The 21,684-nt window shown below is 36.2% G+C and overlaps 1 protein-coding gene across 28 annotated transcripts in view; it reads right to left on the bottom strand.

The window, feature by feature from the left end:
- The window catches only part of NRXN1 (neurexin 1), a 1,157,741-nt gene that overhangs the window by 572,527 nt on the left and 563,530 nt on the right, over positions 1 to 21,684 (bottom strand). For 17 of the 28 annotated variants that reach the window (XM_074400196.1, XM_039478496.2, XM_003922746.4 and 14 more), the window contains 2 exons: positions 7,993 to 8,166; positions 1,439 to 1,558 (listed from right to left, as the gene is read on the bottom strand). In XM_074400196.1, the coding sequence (XP_074256297.1) occupies positions 1,439 to 1,558; positions 7,993 to 8,166 (294 nt within the window). Of the gene's footprint in view, positions 1 to 1,438; positions 1,559 to 2,487; positions 2,515 to 7,992; positions 8,167 to 21,684 lie in introns of all 28 variants that reach the window. The other 11 variants (XM_074400192.1, XM_074400193.1, XM_074400206.1 and 8 more) reach the window with 1 other exon arrangement.

Genomic DNA, 21,684 nt, shown 5'->3' with positions numbered 1-21,684 from the left:
ATAGACATATATACATATCCTTATGAAAAGCACAGGTAAGGTTGCTTTATGTATATATATTTATTCAGGCTTTATGTAAAGTTATTTATATAACCCAAAGTGGCATTACTGTTTTTTAAATATGATTTGGCTTGCAGAAATACAGTGTTTGCAAATGTATGATGGTATGAATACATGTTTATTGCTTCAGGTTTACTGTAATTCTATGGGAAATGGAACTAGTAAAATGAAGAACAAATATTTCTCCATCTACGGTGGCATGGTCATTAAAAACCTCTTCAACAAATGATTTTACTCTGTATTGGTTGTGTGTTTTTTCTACAGTCAATATTTTGCAAAGGAAACCTGAATTCAGCAGGTAAGTTGTACTTTATTGCTAGGGTGCAACAACTCAGTTCAATGGATTACTGTAGGCTGACCCTGTCTTCTACACTGTGATGCGCATATCTATTGACATGAATAGTCTCAAGTAGACAAAGGTCAAAATGAACAAGCTCTACTCTTTCTTTAAATCCACATTCAAATCCAGCGTCTGCTGCAAAATCCAAAACTTCAATCATGACATCTTCTATTCCATCATCCTGTAGCTTTAGCTTAAATGTCGCAGCACTGACAACATAAAGCACATATTCTATTTTGTAACCAGGAGAATTTGTCAAGAATATTCTTGTAATATAGCAGAATGCTATGTTTTGTATGAAATGCTTTTATCATTTTGATGACGTGCCACAAATCAGGACCTATTTGAACATTAAGACACAGAACTTCATCTCATAGACCAGTTAATTCCATATTCAAACCATCACTCCTGTGATATAAATTAGGCACTAGCAGATATACCATGATGTAATGTGAATGTTGTGTTTTATTGTCATGCTTATACTGCAAAACTTAAAGGATTTTAAGGAGAAAAACATAAGTTGCTAAGATACAAGGGAGAGTGCCTGAAGGACAATGTTTGAATATATATACATATTTTAAAGTAAAAAGCAGCAATGGGCTTAAAGAGATGTACGCAGAGGAAAAAAATGAGACCTGTAACTGTTCACTAAAATTCCAGCCCTTGAGACATAATCATCTGAAATTAAGTACTATTTAATATAAAATAATATGAAGGTTCTTTCAAAAACTAAGGGAGAATTGTCATATATTGGAAATAAAAAACATTCTTTTGAACAAGGTAATCATTAGTAACTAAAAATAAAACAATAAGCCTGAAAACCAAAGAATCACCATCATCACAGATTTAGCCACTAGTATCCTTAATTAACAATTAGCATTTCAAAACTAACCTTTGTGTAGAAACAATTGCTTCTATGGGTTATGACAGTTCCACTGATGCAGAATTAATATAAGGACTCTCAGTGTTAGACTTTAGATATCAAACAGTAACTGGAAGCAAAGATGAGTATCCGTCCATACTCAGAGAGGTACTTACGGTCATTGCAGAGTGGGCCACTGAAGGAAGTCATACTACAGTCACAGCTGAAGCCATCCCATTGTTGCAAGCACACACCTTGATTGGAACATGAGTCCTCTTGGCAGGTTGTGCTGGGTCCTGCAAAACAATCCAAAGGAAACTTGGGTTTTATAAAAAAAAATCCAGAAGTGTTTTATACATGAGCTAGATCACATATAGTAGTTGCCAACACCTCAGATGATATGTCCAAACTAATTTTGAAAGTTCTATGTACAAACTAGTTTTGAAAGTTCTAGTTCACACACCTGAATTAGGAACTGAGAGGCTGTAATATGAAGGTTTTCTTAAGTTTCAAGTAGAGGATAAAATACATTATAATCATAAACTAAACCAACAAATAGCAAAAGCAAGCACATAGCTTCTAGTATGATTATCGTAGCAGGTAATCTCATTCCATCTTCAATAATTCTTTGTCACCATTTGGATTTTAGAAAATGAATGGATCTCCTTAACTTCCGACCAATGAATAGAGACATAATGAGAAATGGAGATTGTAACTTAATGAAATTGAGATACGATTGGCAAAATAACTGAAGAGAGTTATGCAAAAAATGCCCTAGAGGTTTCAGAAAGATAAAGTTATGATTGCTGGGTGTTTTGGATAGGTATGTTGGCAAGTATCAATTCACATGCTTTAACAATTTCATGCAATTAAACATAAAATTAAAAACTCCATATAAATGACATGCCCCCATTTAACATACAAGTAAAAAGAATGCTAGTCTATTTCTAAAAAATCATAACTAGAACACTGAAAAACAAAGAACTAAAAAAAAAAGCATGATCAAAGCACTAAAGGCAATCACTATACAAACATATTCAAGACTGAAAGCCTTTATACAAACTGTAATACAAAATTAGGCTTTTTGCACAATGTTGAAAAAAGGAAAAAATGAAATCTGAACCCAAATAACAGTTACGGAAAAAAATGTAAAATATGTTGTTTTAGGGTTTCCACTGTGTATTACGGGGTTTCAGTCTTGTTTTGTACACACAGGGCTATCTACCTTGCAAGTCAGCTTTCATCAATGCAACTTTGTCAGCAAAATAAAAAAAAAAAAGCAAAATATATTAAATGTTAGTAAGCAATACTGAAATGGGGCAAACACAGAAGAACGTTCAGATTCAAAAGGCATGCTGCTGTAAAGGGGAAGAAAAATGCTATGTAGAGCAAACAAATTAATACTAACAGCCATAAATCTTAAGAGAAGCCAAAAATGAGAAAGCGGTAATTTATTAGAATTTAACTGTACATGTGTAAATATATATAATGGTTAATTGAGCCGATGACATGTAATGAAGGAAAATTAAAGGAGCCTTTCTATGTTTCCTCTCTTGGATAGATACAAATGCATTACCAAAGTGACCGTGTTGCTTATCTGGAACATGCAGCACCATTCATCATGTGCAGATATGGTATAGACTATGATCACTAGCAGGGTAATTACCCCTTTCTATGTTTTTCCCTCTAGATCTTTTATCTTGCCATTGCAATTAAGGCTTCAAACTGTAATGCCAGCCATTCACTGACAACAGCTGGGCTTTAGAGTGACACCAAACGGCAATATAATCCCTCATAAAGGAATTTTCTTTATAAAATTTCCACTTGTAGAGTTTATCCTTGATCTTACAGATTGGGTTTATACCACTTACAAATTTCAGAGTTACATCTGTATCTTCTGTACTTTTACAATTGTCTTTAACTCATAAACTTCCCTGTGAATAACTGGTTACAGTAAAACCTCACTAATAAGAACTATCTTAGGGGTGAAAAGGGAATACAGTCTATCTAAATAGCTTTAGAGTATAAATTAATATACTTTCTAGTAAATAAACATAGAGGTTTCATAAAAATAGAAAAACAGACACCAGCTAAATAGATGCTATTAATATAAAATCGAGAGCCTCTGAGGTGCCTGCTTTAGTGAATAAGTTAGAATGATCTGTAATTATACTTTATATAAATTGATGATTTTTTAAAATGGCTTCTAAACACATACCTTACCATTACAATTCTAGTGCAATTTTTTTAGGAAAGGTATTCTTCACTGAATGTTATTGAATTTAGTCTAACCTACAAGAAGTCACCAATTCAGAAACCATAACATTATAAATCTTAATTCCATAATAATAATAATAGGCACATTAATAATAAAAACAAAAATAGTATTTTATATAAGTAGTAATAATAATAATAATAACTCCCAAGTCCAGGAAACCTGAAGAGTCATAACAGGTTTTTTCAACTTAGTTCTTTGTGTCAAAAACTAAGAGCCTCTTAATTCTTCAGTTTTAATTTTTGTTCCAAACTTTGAGAGATAAATGGTCTACTGATCTTTATCCCATGGCAAGAGATCAATAATAATTACCATATTTTTAAAAATAAAATCTCTCAAAGCAATATTCCTTAGCATATTTCTTCCAGTATTAAGCAAAGAAACAGGGAGTAATACAAGCCTAGTTTGGGTCAGATGCCATTTTATCAAATAGCTATTTGCTCTCTGACCTGCAGAGCAGAAGAAAAGATCAGCAGCAAGAACTAATGAAGATCCAGATTTTGGTTTTTGTTTTTTCAAATATTATCAGAAATGCAACTGAGAGATAATGCTAAATCTTAAAAATAGTAAAACTGCAATCTTAGAAAAATAATCTGCCCATATTGTAGAGCAGCAATTCAGAGTACCTGCCAGGCCTCTATAGCAGCATACAGACGTGCTTTATTTTATTTTCATTATCACAATAGTCTTTTTATATTCAGGTATTACAAGACAATGCATGCCTGTGCCCAACAAGACACATTCCTTGAAGTCCTCACCTTCTAGAACAATATTTAAACATTGACGGGCATCACACAAGATAGAGCCTTAAATTTATTTTTCTTCTTAGTTATATAATATTATTTTTATTTTATCACTGAATAAAATCGGGAAAAAGCTACAAGGACATTTATATTAAGTTATTAAAGTTAATAATATGTTTAAAAGGGAAATAAAAATGAAGGTAAAACTACAATTTCCAGAAACCAAAGAAACAATAGAAAAAGAGGTTAGGGGTCTTTGCTTTCAAGTAAGGTAAACTTGTGTTTGAATCCACTTATTAGGTGGGTGACCTTAGAAATGTCATCTTACTTTTCTGAGGTTCAATTTATACATTTAAAAAAAGACAATACCTAATTTATAGAGTTTTGATTATTTAATGAGATAGTACAGGTAAACATATTGCCACCAATATTTAATTAATGACAGCTGTCATAATTAAACAGAAAACTATTTCTATCAATATAATGGAGCCTAGAGCTGAATATTACAGGTGTACAAAGGAGCATCTGTGAAAATTTCACTGACTTTATGTAGAGATGTTATCTTGACTTTAGTGGGCCTACTTATTGGTTCATTACCAGTGTCCATTTTCTGTTATATAAACAGAGAAAATGCAACCAATGTATGGTCTCCAGTATAACAGCATCAGCATCACTTGGGAACTTGTTAGAAATGGAAATTATAGGGCTCCAGCTCAGATCTGTTGAATTAGAAATCCTGGGGGTTGTAATCTAGTGACTTGGATTTTAATGATTCTGCAAGTGATTATGATACAGGCTAGCATTCAAGAAACATTAATCTAAATAGACTTTGAAAGGTTAAAATCTGAACTCTAGCTGAGGTATATTTTATAAATAAAATGAACTCACTGAAATATGTTAGAAATAAAAGGCAACAAGTGATTATTCAGGGAAGATCAAAAGCTTTTTGCAAATAAGAGGCTTAGAGATAAGCGGATCTATTGGGTAGGAATAATGGAAAATCCTCACAAGATATTATTAGGTTATACCAAAGGTATGCTAAGTATTCCTATCAATAGGGAAGTTAACTTATTCCAATGTGGTTTGGACTCAAATTACACGAGCTAACGATCTTTAGAAAGATAATTTATTAAGTATCTATAATTAAATCACTAATCCTAAAAATGTGTGAATCTCATCAACTGTACCTGTGACAGGTACATCTAAGATTATTCCTAGGTACTATACAGGTCAGACATAATGATAAATTAAAAGTTGTTCACTTTGATGTTGGAATGAAAGATTCAGGACAGAAAGTAATATTCTGAGAGCAAAGAAAAAAAGCGGTACCGGGAGTGAAAAATCATTAAAGCTCAGATATATAAAGCATAGATAAGGAAAGAACCAATGCCATAATTGACTGAGTGAGTTCGAACGTTCAAATAGTTTAATAGGTAATTTATCATCGTAAACAAATTCCTTAGTAGATTATGTTGATAAACAATAGCAAACATCATTACTGCAAATGCCCCTTGTTAATAGATCGTGCTTCTCTTAATCCGTTTGCTTCCACCCACTCACTCACATTGTATATTAGTGATGGGGGTCCTGTGTTTGCCCCTTGTTTTCTATCTCATTGGATGTTATCTATCTGCTTTCACCATTTCTTGTAGGTGAGAAGTCACATACTAAGCAACTCGCGGAAAGGCCTATTTTTAACAATTTTTTTCATAAGAGACTGCAATATCTCTTTCTTTAAAAAATAAAGTAAATGTACATATTCTCACTAATTAGATCACCTCCAACAATTATGTCGTCCCACATTATTGTGCTCATCCCCTAATGGGAATTGATCCCCTTAACAATTTGTGTCTCTTACTTAAAATTAGCTAAAAGGGAAAAAACATAATTTCCTTATGCCTTACAGAGGCATTATGCCAAAATATAAAGAATATACTAATAACATTAAAAATGAACTCAACTCCACTTTCCAATAATAACCTTATCCTCTGATATTATTACAAGACAGTTTGAATTTCACCTAACATTTCATGAAAACATATGCTGCATAGAGGGGAAAAAAGCTTATTTTCAAATATAAAATTTATATGTACTTAGGTAATTGCTAAATATAATGGCATTATTTTGGCTGAGAATAAATGATTCATAATCACCTGGGGGGCAGGAATTCAATTTTTTTTTCTTCTTCTCCCATATAAAATCTCCTCATAAATCTAAACTTTTCAAAAGGACCCAAACTGTGTTCAATATTACGGGAGAAATAGCAACACATCCAGAGCCACAAAATTCATGATAATGTGATTAAATTACTTTTATAGAGGAAAAATTTGCTCAAACAAACTGAGGTGTTGAAGTGAAAATTATCTAAAATGAAAGTAGCAATCAAAAAGTACTCCTACAGATCTTGGTCTGATACAGAGCAGAAAAGAACAGAAGATAATTCATTGCACTTCTGATGTAAGGAATATTAGCCTAGGGTAAGACAAGAAACCTGTTTTTGCTAAAACAAATGGAAAATATACAGGATACATTCCTTCTGCCAGGTACAAATCATTGAATAGTGCTTTGAGAATGGGGTATCTGAACTTTATCCTCTTGTTACATGCTATTGGGATATAGATTTTTATTTTAACATATTTGTTTATTTCAGTAGCTCTAGGAATATAAGTGGTGTTTGGTTACATGGATGAATTGTATAGTTGTGAAGTCTAGAATTTCAGTGCATCTGTCACTCAAGTCTTGTACATTGTACCCAATGGGAGTTTTTCATCACTCAATTCCCTTCCCACTCTCCCAGCTTCTGAGTCTCCAAAGTCTGTTATGCCATGCTATATGCCTCGGTGTACCCATAGCGCAGCTCCCACTTGTAAGTTAGTAACATGAAGCATTTGGTTTTCTAGTCCTGAGTCACTTCACTTAAAATATTGGCCTCTAGTTCCATCCAAGCTGCTACAAAAGAAATTATTTGTTCTTTTTATGGCTGAGTAGTATTCCATGGTATATACATACCACATCTTCTTTATCCACTCATTGGCTGATGGGCACTTAGGTAGATTACATATCTCTGTATTTGTGCATTGCGTAGTGACAAACATATATTTGCAGGTGTGTTTCTGACATAGTGACTTCTCTCATTGTCATTAGCAAACTAACGCAGGAACAGAAAATCAAATACTGCCTATTCTCAATGATAAGTGGGAGCTGAATGATGAGAACACATGAACACATAGAGGGGATTAACAGATACTGGGGAATACTGGAGGGTGGAGAATGAGAGGAGGGAGAGGATCAGGAAAAGTAACTAATGAGTACTAGGCTTAGTACTTGAGTAGGAAAATTATCTGTAGAATGAACCCCCATGACACAAGTTCACCTACAAAACAAACCTGAACCTGTATCCCCTGAACTTAAAGTTAAAACAAAAGAGAAGATAGATATTAAAAAATGAGCACAAGTTAATTAATACTTGCTGGAGTAATATTTGTTTCATGCTATAAAGCAAGCATTGTAGAACTAATTAACAAACTGATCAAGTATAGTATATAACTCAAAAATTTAAGTTTTATGAGATAACAAATTGAAAACACGAATAAGGATTTCTAAGCTCAAAGAGGGCATCTGACTAGTTACCAGAATTTTGCTGGACAGTGAGATTTGTTCTCAGTTATAGGTGGAATCAGAATCTTAGGGAGTGATAACAAAAATCTAGTACCTTCACATCCTCTCTCGATCTGTCCATTGCAGAAAAGAGCATCTGAGATGAGATCTGGAAGCCGTCCATTTAAATCAACTGATGCCAGGCAGCCTTGAAAGCCTTCTTTGGCATGCACAAGTTTTGGCAAAGATTTGTATGTTTCTTTAGCTACTCCTCCTATATATAAGTCACCTGTGAGAAGATCAAAGTTTCTGTTATAAAAGTACCATGACATTGACTTTAAACACACAGCAGGATGGAGAAAAAACAGGGAGGTTTAATTTTTATTAAGTTAATAGAAAAGTAAATGTATGACTAGCTGTTTTTTTCCAAAGTGCTAAACAGTAGAAGTGTTTGAATAATATTCTGGCACTAGGAAACACTTCTAAAAACTACTTCCGTAGAGAACTAAAATAGTTCCATATAATGTGACCAATGGAAGGAATGTGGGCTAGCTATAGAGATGTATACATCTGAGTTGAAATACAGGTCTCATAACTTAAAAACCTTGAAAAATAATATAGTATACATTCTAGAGTCTCTGATTATTAGCATCATTGTTTTTAAAAACCCATCCCATAGGGTTTCATGAGGATTAAACAGGACGAAAATTATGAAGCATCTGTCAGAGCGGAAATACGCAATGCCTACACAGTCAATAGGCATTATTATGAAATTCATCTTCTGCTGAGAGATCGCTGTGCCTTTCACTTCATTAGAAGTTCAACAAGTTTCTTCTTGTGTCTAAAGCCACCTTCTATACTAGATCAAAACCCATTGTCCTTGCTTGCACCTCTCTCGTTTAGTAACACATATAGTAGTCTGTATATAACTGAATATTACATCCTTCTTTAGGTGTTTACTTTTTTAGATAAAATCATACTACTTTCAATTTTTAGGTTATTGTGAAATCCATTAACAAGTTTTCAACTTATTTTTCTAATTTTATTGCAGTTTCTAATGGAAAACATTTCTCAGCTTTGTGAAGTTTTTGTCTCTAGGTTTGGGATTTCCCAACTTTATGGACAATTACCTTAAAAAAAAAAAAAGAGAGATTTCAATTGATGTTTGAGTCTTTTTCTATTTAAGATTATTCACCATATCTGGACAACATTCAATAAATATAATTAACTGACTTTAGTAAACATTTAATCAGTGTGGAACATAAGGAAGGTGTCCTCAAAATTCAGTAATACACTGCTACAGCTCCCATCTGCAAGTTCTGTAACATACACCTTTTAGCTACTTCTCCAACTTACGTTTTCATTTGAACTTTCTTTCTCATGTTAACCATTCTATTCAACGTCATGTCACCTGGTGCATGTTCCCCGGTATAACATAAAAATCCTGCAATCCTAATGTCCACCTGGGCCTTCTGTGTTGTCTCAATGGGACTTGGGAACAAGAACTGATACACAGACTGTGGTATCCCACCCACACTGTCTTGGCCTCCCAACTTTCTTTCTCATGGTAACTATTACATTTGACGTCATGTCACTTGGTGCATTTTTCCCAGTATAACACAAAAATCCTGCAATCTTAATGTTCACCTGGGCCCTTCTGTGTTGTATTCATGGGACTTGGGAACAAGGAGAAATGATACACAGACTTGGTCTGTTACCCCAAAATATACCATCTTCTGTAGGCACCCATTAAACAGTAATAAGCTAACATATTCGTTTGTAAGTAGGGTAAAACCAAACCACAGATATGACACTCTTGAAATGTATTGATGAGTAAACTGAAATACAGGAAATCATGTGGCATACTCACAAGTCATTTAACCTTAAAAACTGAGAACTGAGGTCCTTGACCTACTAACGAAAACTCTAAGTTTTATAACTAGGATGCCATTGATCCTATATAATTTACACTGAAAGTACTGGATATATTTACTTTCCCTCCTTTTAAATAAAGCAAAGTCTACTGGCTATTAGGCATCATCCCTAATATTAAAAGACAGCCTGGTTTTGGTCAGAGAGGGAATACTATTTTTGAAGTATTATTTGATTTTTTTCCCATATTTCTATGGTGTCCTTTGTTTTAGCTCTTACTTAATTTCAAGCCATTGTATTTTAGTTGCTGCAGAGAAAGAATATGAATCAGAAATCCAAGATATAAAATTAGCTTTCTGTTTTTTGTTTGTTTGTTTGTTTGTTTGTTTTTGAGACGGAGTTTCGCTCTTGTTGCCCAGGCTGGAGTGCAATGGCGCGATCTCGGCTCACCGCAACCTCCGCCTCCTGGGTTCAGGCAATTCTCCTGCCTCAGCTTCCTGAGTAACTGGGATTACAGGCACGCGCCACCACGCCCAGCTAATTTTTTTTGTATTTTTAGTAGAGACGGGGTTTCACCATGTTGACCAGGATGGTCTCGATCTCTTGACCTCGTGATCCACCGCCTCGGCCTCCCAAAGTGCTGGGATTACAGGCTTGAGCCACCGCGCCCAGCCGCTTTCTGTTTTTTAAGTTCAAAAAACCTAGACTTTTTGAGGAATGAAATAAAATACACATTGGAGTTTACGTAAGAAAAGTAAAACTTTCCTACTCCTCATTCGGGCAAGCAGGAAATAAAGTTGGAAGAGCCTAGTTGTGCAAGCACAGTCACTGGCAAATGCCAAAGAGGGCGCTGATTTCTAATTTACTGAGTTCTGGTTAATCTCAAAACCTCAGGTAAGTTTCAATGAGTAATGCAAACCTCTGTGCATTTCCTCAGGAGAACTAAGAGACAGCAGTGAGATCTCTGAAGAGAAATGGCTGCACTGTGAACTTAGGTAACCTGAGAGCTTAAAGAATCTCACAGTGCTTTCCAGACTCCTCTGTGCCATGGGAGCTATAGAACAATTTCTAGAGTGCACAGAAATAGCAAAAAAAAAAAAAAAAAAAAGTCCGACCTGAGGAGGTCATGCATACAAGAATGAAGATGCTGGGTTTCAGCTCAGTGAGCACCTGAGTGGTGACTCAAGACATTTAAAACAAGCTTCCATGCCACCTCTTTTTATCCACCCCCCAAAATAAGGAGTACAGTGGAACTTCCCCCATTGAGTTATTTAGATAGGATACCAGAAAAAGAAGGGAACTAAAATTGCCTGAGATTGTACCTTCACTAACTCAAAGAATCAAAGCCCAAAATAGAAAATAAGGTGAGTTATAGAAAAACAAAAAAGTTACATTTCTTGTACATCAGAGATTGTGGGCTGAGATTTATATTTTGACATGTCAAAGAGCAAGGCAAGGAAATACAACCTACTACTTTCATTTGTTGAACAAAATTTGTTAGAAAATTTCAGCTCTCCTTCAGGCCTAATGAATGTAGTAGAGAAGAGTGGGGAATTGAATAAGAATTTTTGGCACAGCTTTAGCCTTTTCAGATGTAGAACTTAGTAATAAAAATTATATATGAAATGCTATATATTTGTTAATCAATCTTCCTCTGTCTGATTGTAACCTCCTGGAGGAGGGAGGCTGTGACGCCCAGAATGCCTAGTACTGGGCTCTAAGCATGGTGGGCACTCAATAAATACTGTCAGCCACCTTATGGATTGAGGTCACAGGAGAAAAGAATAAAAAAAGAGGAACAGTAAGGCAGCACGTGGGGAGAGTGTTAATTCTAACATGCACTAACTGACTTTCTTTTCCCACCTCCTACCACAATCCCTGTGTTTTTCTATTAGCAAACTTATTCACCTGACAATGCTGTAAAGATTACTGAAGAGATGTAGTAGTCTTTCCCTTGAGTTACTAAAGAGTGGAAAATATCAATCCCAGCAGTGTAGCATACAAGCTTCAAACATACCAAGGTAGATGAGGTTGGCTTTCTAAGTAGGGGACTCACTCTCATTTTCATTACTGAATGTGTACTTAGTGTCACCACTTAGCACTGCTCATAAACTCTTTCATATAGCAAATAGTGGTCGAAAGTCCCTTGGTGGGTTGCCACATGACGAGAACAAAGAAACTCCTTAAGTGGTCTGAGCCCTGTATACCATTACCACTTATCAAAGATGCAGCTTCTCTTTTTGATCCTTGAAGTGATGGGGAAATAAATAACCCATTAGCACTAATGGGCCCTTGCAGGTGAATTCCTGTGCATGTGAAGAAGAACATACTTAATGGCCCTGTGTGTGAACAAGAGCCTGGATGGGCAACCAGTAAAAGTCACGTTCCTGTAGATATGAAACTAGCCTGTTACCTCTTCTTCAAAATGAGGGGATGATTTTTATTCATATGTCTTAAGGACCATGTAGGCAAATGATAAGGCAAAGGCTGAATTGGGACACTTTCAGCAAAAGATGTAGAAAACATGTGTAATACCAAAAAACTCAAATGTCTAGGGGGTGAGTTTCTTAAAGTAATCTCCATAACACCCTTATTTTTAGTCTTGTATATACGTAGGCACCATGTTTCTCTCAAGAGTGTTATCTGTGAATGAACTGGGGTGATATCATGAATATCCATTCCTTAGTAGTTGAGTAGTATTGAGGAATAGTGCACAGGCATTTTAGTTTTCTCTGTCTACAAACCCTGGCTCTGCCACCTACTGGCTGTCTCAGCGTAGGCAAGTTAAGTTACATTAGCTTCTTTGAGAGTCAGATTCTTCGTCTACGAAATGGGATTGATAATGCCTATCTTGCAAGTGTGTGAGGATTACAAAGTATGTACGTAAAGCATGTAGCATACAGCATGGACTCAGCCTGTGATTGATCTGGGATGGCTGTGTTGGGATGTCTGTAAGGACTACACATCCATGACAGACCTCAGTCTATGCTAATTGCACTGAGAAATGCAGAAGAATGAGGTCTAGTTTGTCTCTTGTTTCTCGCACAATTGGAGAGACATGTTGTCAATTTTATAAATTCTTGATGATATTTTTTCTGTTGGATTTAGTGGACAGTCATCTGTGTGCTGGAAGTGTGCCTTACACGATTCCAAAAGCAGCTCAAGGACTCCTTTGACTTAGTTTGAAATTCAGTGGCATTAAATCTGGTAATAGAAATAGGCAAGCTGCTTGACAGATATCTCCTAATTTGATACAAAGCAGTTAAGAGGAAAAAAAAGAAACTCTATGAAGCCCAAAGGCCAGGTTGTGAGGTACAGACTAAACATTCCTTAGAAAATCAGAGAAATAACGAGTTTCTGCGAACTTTGGTTGCAAAGTGGGGCAGCATAGAAAAGTTGAAACAATAGGAATGTATGGCTGATATTACAATTGTAATGATATAAATGTGGATGCCAGACACAGGAACAGCACAATTATACCATGGAGGCAAAATTTATATGGCATTTAGGAAAGACAATAAAAGGCTTGACTGGAAGAGAGGAGTTTTCAGTTATTTATTAAGAAATGTAAATAATATTGTATAAGTAAAGTCAAAGGAAAAGCTACCATAGAACTTACGACTACTGGCTGGAAAAAAAAATAATAAAGACTATGAGAAATCCAAAGATCAAAGCAAAGCAGCTAGGAAACTAGGGAATTTCAAGCAGTAATAATCCCGAGGAGAAATACAATTGCATTTCACATTACATGGGTGAAGTGTGAGTAGGAACATGAATCCAGTGCCATGAACCTGGGGCTTAGGGAACAGAGGTTGGAGCTTAGAGGTCTTCTTTCTGAGCTACCAACCAAAAGCAGACAAACGAAGTGGTGGAGATATTCTCTTCACTTAAAGCAGGGAGCATATGGCAATTAGAGTGAGGACCAAGCTGTGCCTTACAGCAGCAGAATGCAAGTGTCAAGGTATAATTAGTTCTTTGACTCAGCTTTCTTGTTTATTCACATGTACTTTCTTGTATCTTTTAAATATCTTACTTTCATTTTAATTAAAAAAAACACATGCAGAAAAAAGGACAATTGCCGTGTAGATCTGAATAGCTAAAACTCTAGGAAAAATGAAGGAAGTGCTCACAAACTCTTATAAGTGGCATTTGGGAAAAAAGAAATAGTGAAGTCACACACATTAGCTTACTTTTCTATAGCTGGACTAGACAAAGTACAAATCTAGACACTTCCTTGTAAGAAGATTGGACCTTGGGAGAGAAAATTTGGGGGCAACTCTTTCTCCCAATTCTTATTGTGATTGGATGGTTAAAAATGGTACAATCAACCTGGGGTAGTTTCTGAGCATATTCTACGGGAAGGGTGCTTTTATTTAACACAGGGAACAGTCAACCTCTGTCCCCAAATTTGTATCATTATCTTTAATTTTAATATTTTATTGCACACACATAAAGGAATATCTGCAGGTCAGACCTTATCCAGATACACTGAGAGAGCTTGTCTTTAGGAGACAAATCTAAACCTCTAAAGCAGGTGTTCCCTGTTTGATAAAAGAAAAAGATCTATAATATCTGAGAAACAAATATTTATTTGATTTCTGAGTAGAAAGCCTAAGTTGCTATATTCTGTGACTGCTTAAATAAATAATATTAAACTACTAAAAGAAAAATCATGGGAAGTTAATACTGCTCTAACCTGTTTGAGCTTACAAGTAGACAAATAGAAACTTTTGTAGTAAACCACACAAAAATGAAAAACGAAAACTATCCAAGATCATTTTTAAGTTCAAGGCATTTAAAGTATTCAAAACCGAAACAAAATATTCAAAATGGAAATTAAAGGGGTAATTCAAGTAGATGTTTTGCTCTGAGACACAAGATCTGTGTCTTTAATAAATCTCTTTTATTTAAAAAAAAAAAGATTAATTTTAGAAACTCTTTGCTGAGGAGATGCTCTGTATTCACCAGTTTGATTTATTAATTATCCTTGAACTTCTATACATCTTAGTCTTCCTTGGTACATAAAAGGTTTAGTCTTACAACAACCTATTTTTACTTCTGTAGGAAACAACCATAAATCCTTATCTTTAGGCTTGTCCTGAATTTCTAGGACCAGCCTAAAATCAAACCTTCATCATCTCCCCTGCTATGAAATTGCTTTTTTTTTTTTAAGACATTCATGTTGTATAACAGCCATATTTCTATTCTACCTGCTCTCCAGATTGGAATTTCAAAATCATTTTTAACTTTCTTTTATATCTCACACCTTACATTCATACTACTGCCAAGGGCTGAATGACTCAACTTTGCCAATACTTCTGACATTTGTCATTCCATTTTCATTCCCATTTCCAGTTTTTATCTAGTTTTCTGCTTGTACACACTGTTTATGCAATAACCTGTTACCTGGTATCACTGTCTCCATTCAGCCTCCTCACCAACACCGTATCAGTCACTCCACTGTGTTCTGATGGCTTCAATACCTTTCTGTATCATCCAAATTAAGTCTAAGGCTCAGCAGTGATCAAGATTTTAAATTATCTCTCTTCAAAAACTTTTGCTAAACTTTGAATTATCTTTCCAAAATAACCTTTGCCAGCTAGAAGACTGAAATAGTATCTATCTTCTCCCAACACCCTGATCTTTACTCAAACTATGTTTTCAGCCTTTCTCCAATCCTGCATTTTGGCACGGCTCCATCGTTATTTATGGCATACAGTCCTTCCATCAAGAATGCCTTTCCTCTTCTGATATTGTTCTTCAAAATCCTATTCAACTTGGTGGACTCAAGGCAGACTCCACCTTGTAATTGTGTACCTATTTCCTTAGATAAATATCTTGGAACCCTCATAAAAAATTTGAACCCCTTTTCTGAAAATGATTTTATCATTTTCAGTTCTTTGTATGTGGAAGTCTTATGTATCCATTAGTTTATAAATTACTTGAAGGAATAATCCTAACACTTTCATATTCTCATTTTTAGTAAGCATTTGATAATTATTTGTTGACTCATGGAATGAATGGATGAATTAGTAGTTCACATTCAATAAATAATCATTTAAACAATAAGGACATAGGGAAGGTTTTGTGACAGCACTCATATTTGTCCACAGCTCCTTTCATCTGAGCAATAATAAATTAATTGTGGACAATTTTTAACCTGCAGAGTCCTTCTTTCATTTTTTTTTTTTTTTTTTTTTTTGAGATGGAGTTTCTCTCTGTTGCCCAGGCTGGAGTGCAGTGGTGCAATCTTGGCTCACTGCAACCTCTGCCTCCCAGGTTCAAGCGATTCTCCTGCCTCAGCGTCCAGAGTAGCTGGTATTATAGGTCCATGCCACCACACCCAGCTAACTTTGGTATTTTTAGTAGAGATGTGGTTTCACCATGTTGGCCAGGCTGGTCTTGACCTCCCAACCTTAGATATCTGCCCACCTTGGCTTCCTAAAGTACTGGGATTACATGTTCGAGCCACCACACCCAGCCTGATCCTTTCTTCAACACAGAGGTGAAGTCGTCCACCTCATTAAGAATATTTAGAGAATTCAGTGGCATATTTTTCCCATTCCGATAGAGTAACTTGATAGAGTAATTCATGACCAGTTTTAACTGACATATACTGAATTTATCTGTAGAAAGAGGTACAGAGATGAAGAGAGAGCTATAAAAACAGTTAGGAGTATCAATGTGTGGTAATGAGAACCCATGCATGAGGTGTCTTCTGGAATTAAAATAAGTATAAGAATCTTTGTGGGAAATTAAATCTGTGCTTATCCTGGCCTTCTATTTAATTCTGGCTCTGTGCTGCTCCATATACAAATACGACCTGATTCGTGCATCCTCCGTGGGCATATTAATACCATGAACACTTCACACTGTCTCTCCAGGCTCATCTGCTCTGTTATTATCACAAAGACAGGCATGCATTTATTTACTCTCTGTGCCTACAGAACACAGAAGAGCGAACTGTGTGGACCCCAATGCTCTGCTCTAGTGAGTTTGCTAATCCCCATCTGTACTTCCTTTTGGTTTGCAGATGTTTCACTCCATCTAGCCTTTAGGCCACCACTCAAGGACTCCTAGGGCCAGAGTTCTTCTAGTTTGAAGCTTCTATTTCTTGGCTCCTTGCCAGCCACAGGTGTTCTTGATCCTACAGCAGGCTTACACATCTAAGAGTATACTGCTTATCTAAAATGATAAGTTTTCTCGAGTTTCACAAAGATCACTGAGACAACTGAACTGAAATGTACAGAATCCTGTCTGAGTGACAGAGGTCCTCCTTACTGCTTTGAATCTTTGGTAATCAGTGTCAGGCATTACCGTGGTCAAAACCAGAAAAAAACAGCTCCAACGTTATAATAATAACTGGCAATAATAAAGTATCCTCAACTTGACCAAGCACTTGCACATGTATTATTCTATTTGGTTTTTGCCTGTTGAGCTGCAAGAGGAGTAAAGTTTATCAGGGATGCATGTTACAGATGAGGAAACTATGGTTTAGGGCTACAGTACCAGAAAAGGGCAGGGTCTTATTGCAAGCCCAGGTCTTCCAAAACTATGGTAATTGTCAATTAATACAGACTGCATTCGGGTGTACTCCCTGTACACTTTCAGTGGCAAGTGGCCAATATGTCCGGCTCCACTACTACAGCATACAGGAAATTGTGGAGAGTTGTGGCTAGTTGAGAAAACTAATGGTAATAAATGGCAGCAAAAATCCAGCAAGCTAATAAATTCCTGAGGCAACTGGTACAATAAGAGACTCATCTGCAGAATTATGAAGTAATCTCAAAAAGACAAAGTCAATTTGCTTCCGTAATTATAAGGATTAGGTATTGAAATTCTGATATATACGTAGAAATCTTATGTTCAAAACTTTTTTGATCCAATTTTATCAAAATGTTTTACCAAAAATCAACATTCGATTTTTAGATCTAGCAGTTACTTCTCAATTGTCTCCCACAAATAGATAAATCAGACACTTGTATGTATCCATGCTCAGTCTAATACAAACCAGCACTTAAGTGGGACAAGCTGGGGAGGGGCAACTCCAATAAGATAAGAGTTTGGACCTTAAAGTTTTCCTGTAGTGAGTTTTGGGGAGTTCAGATTCTTATTACACTTATGAACAGAAGAGATAATTCTTTTAATATTCAGAACTTTTGTTTCTTATTTAAATTTTGAAACAAAACTACCCAAAGAAACAAAATACTTTTTTAAGTATGATTCTGAAATTTACAATAGGAGGACATATTTTGTTTGTATGTTTGGCCAACAGACTGTGAGGAAAGCTGGTGGGCATGCTAAATGGGAAATAATAAAGTGAAATTGCGATGGGAGTGTGTGTAGTGATCCATCTTCTTTTAAACACACTCTATGCCAGTGACACTGTGGCAGATGGGATGCGAGTTCAGGCATATAAATCCATGCCAAGCTAACTTCATCTAATGGCTTTAAATTTTTAAATTTACCTTTAGGTGAAAATTGGGTACAAATAGTTTCAATTTTTTCCTTTTGTCTCCATCCAAATGACAGCCAGTTTAAATACCCATGACATTCCTTACAGCAGATGAGTCTGTCACTATTACATGTTTCATTTTTTTACTCACTGTGTAATGCTCTCTGGGACTGCATATGGTTTGCAGAGGTTTTCAGCCGCACATATACTGCTATACCTGACAGATGCGTAAACGTTGCAGTTGGAAAGGTGCTTTTGTCAGAAGCATTTGAACCAGAGTGACTCCATCTTGAATAGGGAATGGGTAAAATAAGGCTGAGACCTATTGGACTGGGCTGCATTCCCAAAAGGCTAGGTAGCCTTAGTAACATATGAGATAGGAGGTCCAAACAAGATACAGGTCACAAAGATCTTGATAAAACAGGATGTACCAAAGAATCTGGCTGAAACCCACCAAAAACAAGATGGCAATGAAAGTGACCACTGGTCATCCTCACTGCTCATTATATTCTAATTATACGCATTAGCATGCTAAAAGACACTCCCACCAGCATTATGACAGTTTACACAATGCCACGGCAACGTCAGGGTCAGAAAGTTACTATACGGTCTAAAAAGGGGAAGAACCCTCACTTCTGGGAATTGCCTGCCCATTTTCTGGAAAATTAATGAATAATCCACCCCTTGTTTAACATATAATCAAGAAATAACTATACGTATACTCAGTTGAGCAGCCCATGAGGCTTCCCTGTCTATAACGTAGCCATTTGTTTCTTTACTCCTCTAATAAACTTGCTTTCACTTTTCTCCATTGACTTGCCCCAAGTTATTTCTTCCGTAAGGTCTAAGAACACTCTCTTGGGGTCTGGATCAAGGCCCCTTTCCCGTAACACTTTCACATCTGTTATTCCATTTGATCCTTTTTACAACCCTTCACTATCCCTATCTGACAGAAAAGCAGACTACCCCTCTGAAAAGATCAGTTACCTGCCCAGGGTAACACAAACAATACAAGAATAATAATGCTAGCACTTAAGCCTCTGATTCCCAGGCTACTTGTTTTCCTGATGCACCACACTCCCTCCTATTTTTACGGAATCCCTTCTTAATGACAGGAGTAGAATAGATACAGGAGTTTAGAAATGATTGTTCTGGAAATTAAAAGAGACTTACAAATAGGGAACCAGCAGCAGAACTTACACAAACGTGTTATTTTTCCCAAATCTTGTATAGAACAATTAGACTTTCTTTCCCAAGATAACTTTTCTTATTTGAAAGATGTTTTCCTTTCTTATTTCAAAACAAATGAACATTTATTTTGGGTGGGGAAGATCCAGCGGTATAAAGGGTAAATAAATGAACGGCTCTTTCCTATAATAGTGGTCTATTTAATGCAGGTGAAAAATTGCCACTGGCTCTCAGCTTAGATATCAACAGGATAAAAAAGGTTCTAGTAACCAGCGTTTCTCTGTGTAGCTTGAAAGGACACAGTAGTGTAAAGCACACACAAAACAATTTACAGACATTGCCAAAGAGCTTTTAAAATATTATGAGCTTCCTGGAGTCAAATCAAACTCTTGTTTTTCCTAAAGTATCTGAACGTTCCTGTATTTTTTTTTTTTCTAAAAAAGAAATTCTTTCTGTGCTCCAAAGATGGGATATTATTAATGACAGTAAGGTCACCACCACATCCAGTTGGTATAATATAATTTCCTAGTGTGTGTCTCCAAACACTTTGTTCTTCCAACATTAACTATTCTTAAAGAGAAATGCAGATACTTAAAAGCAGGGATCCCTCCTCCAGGTCAGGGAAATATAAGGAACTTTTCCTAAATGCTATGGAAATTAAGGGCTTTGACGGCTGAATGAGCCTGCAAGTAACCTGTTTGTACCAGCCAATGATTGACTGATAGGCCAACCCCCAATCACCCAACCAAGTACTAGAAATGTCTGAGCCTATTCAAAGTACCTATAAATGCAAATGTCCTACAGAATACATATAAAGAACATGTAACAATTACAGTTGGTAGCTGTATTGTCTGAGGAGGACTTCAGGGGCTAAGAAGATAGAACCCATATGTAGATTCTGTGCAAGGCATAGGGGAGAGAAGAGCATATAGAAAGTAAAGCAGAAATATCCAGGTCCTTTGCAACTAATAGAAAAGAAATTTTCCATATTATACAACATAGTGGAAAAGTAGAAGCTTGATTAAGGTGTTTTACAGAATAGAAAGTTTTTTTTTTTTTTTTAGTTTTATGACATTTCTCTCCAAGATTCAAATAAGTGTTAGCTCTTCACTCTAGATATTCAGAAGTAACCCTTTCGAATATTTCGGCAAACACAGATGGCAGTATTTAAATACAGCTATAGACCTGGGTTCAAATTCTGTTTCTATCACTTGGTGCTACTTAAGAATGAATAACTCACTTAAGCTTTCCAAGTCTCCGTAATCCCAACTATAAAATGGGGGCACTAATAATTCATTGATCTAATGGTTGTGAGGATTAAGAGACTGTATGTGTAAAATAGAATTCTAATTGAATATCTGAATGACGTGTTAACACAGTCGATATCAGACAATGTGAGAATGAGACAGACACCCAGATTGAAACTTTATAAAGGAACAGGTAAAATACTGGTTCGAGGGCCCTTGAACCCCTCAGCTACATCAAGAAAATAATAATAATAATAAAATTAGTCAGAAATGGGAAGGAAAGGCATCTGGGAATATTCTTTGAAGTAGCTCTTACTGTGCAGTGAGTTTGTGCTTCTATGATCTAGCTAAGCCTAGTGAGGCAGCTCTCAGAGGGGGATCTCCTGGAGTACTTGCTTTATGATCCCCATTATTGGGGGATGTCGAATGGGCACCTGACATGCTGAGAAAGCTGCAAAGAACTTGAGGTAGCAGAATGGAAATGAGAGCAGTGGGAATGGTGTACACTTCCAAGGTTGAGGGGACAACGAATCATGGAAACTCCTTATTGGCCAAGGTGGGCCCATGGGCATGAGAGGAAGCCAGGCAGGACTGCTTAGAGACAGGGCAGCCCCATACGGTATGTGTCTATGAGGAGGAAGCAGAAGCATCCCCTTACATGGGGATTTAGGTTGGAAGGTCTAGCAGCAAAGACTTGGATGAACCCAGGGATGCACCAGGAGAGAAGGAATTTGAGGAATCGGCCAGACCAAGAGTCCCAATGCCAATTGACGTGCCCTGTCAAAAAGCTGTAGAAAGGTAATAGCAGGAGAAGGCAGCAGCCAAACCTGCCCCTTCTGCTACTTAGCCAGTGACTGACCACAGCAGAGTGCAGCCTCAGTTCTGAGCTTTGATCAGTAACTCAGAGTGGCGGTTTGTAATTGTAATGAATGTTTTATAATATAAAATTGTTATATAATTATCTTAAAAGTGAACCCAAACATTTACTCTAAATCAGTACATAGAACAAATACCTTAACACAATACATTTAACAGTGATGGCTTG

The sequence above is a fragment of the Saimiri boliviensis genome, chromosome 1 (genome assembly GCF_048565385.1).
Source record: "Saimiri boliviensis isolate mSaiBol1 chromosome 1, mSaiBol1.pri, whole genome shotgun sequence".
NCBI classification, from domain to species: Eukaryota; Metazoa; Chordata; class Mammalia; order Primates; family Cebidae; genus Saimiri; species Saimiri boliviensis.
Note: the sequence above shows the minus strand (reverse complement) of the source record. Positions and strands in the feature narration are given on the sequence as shown.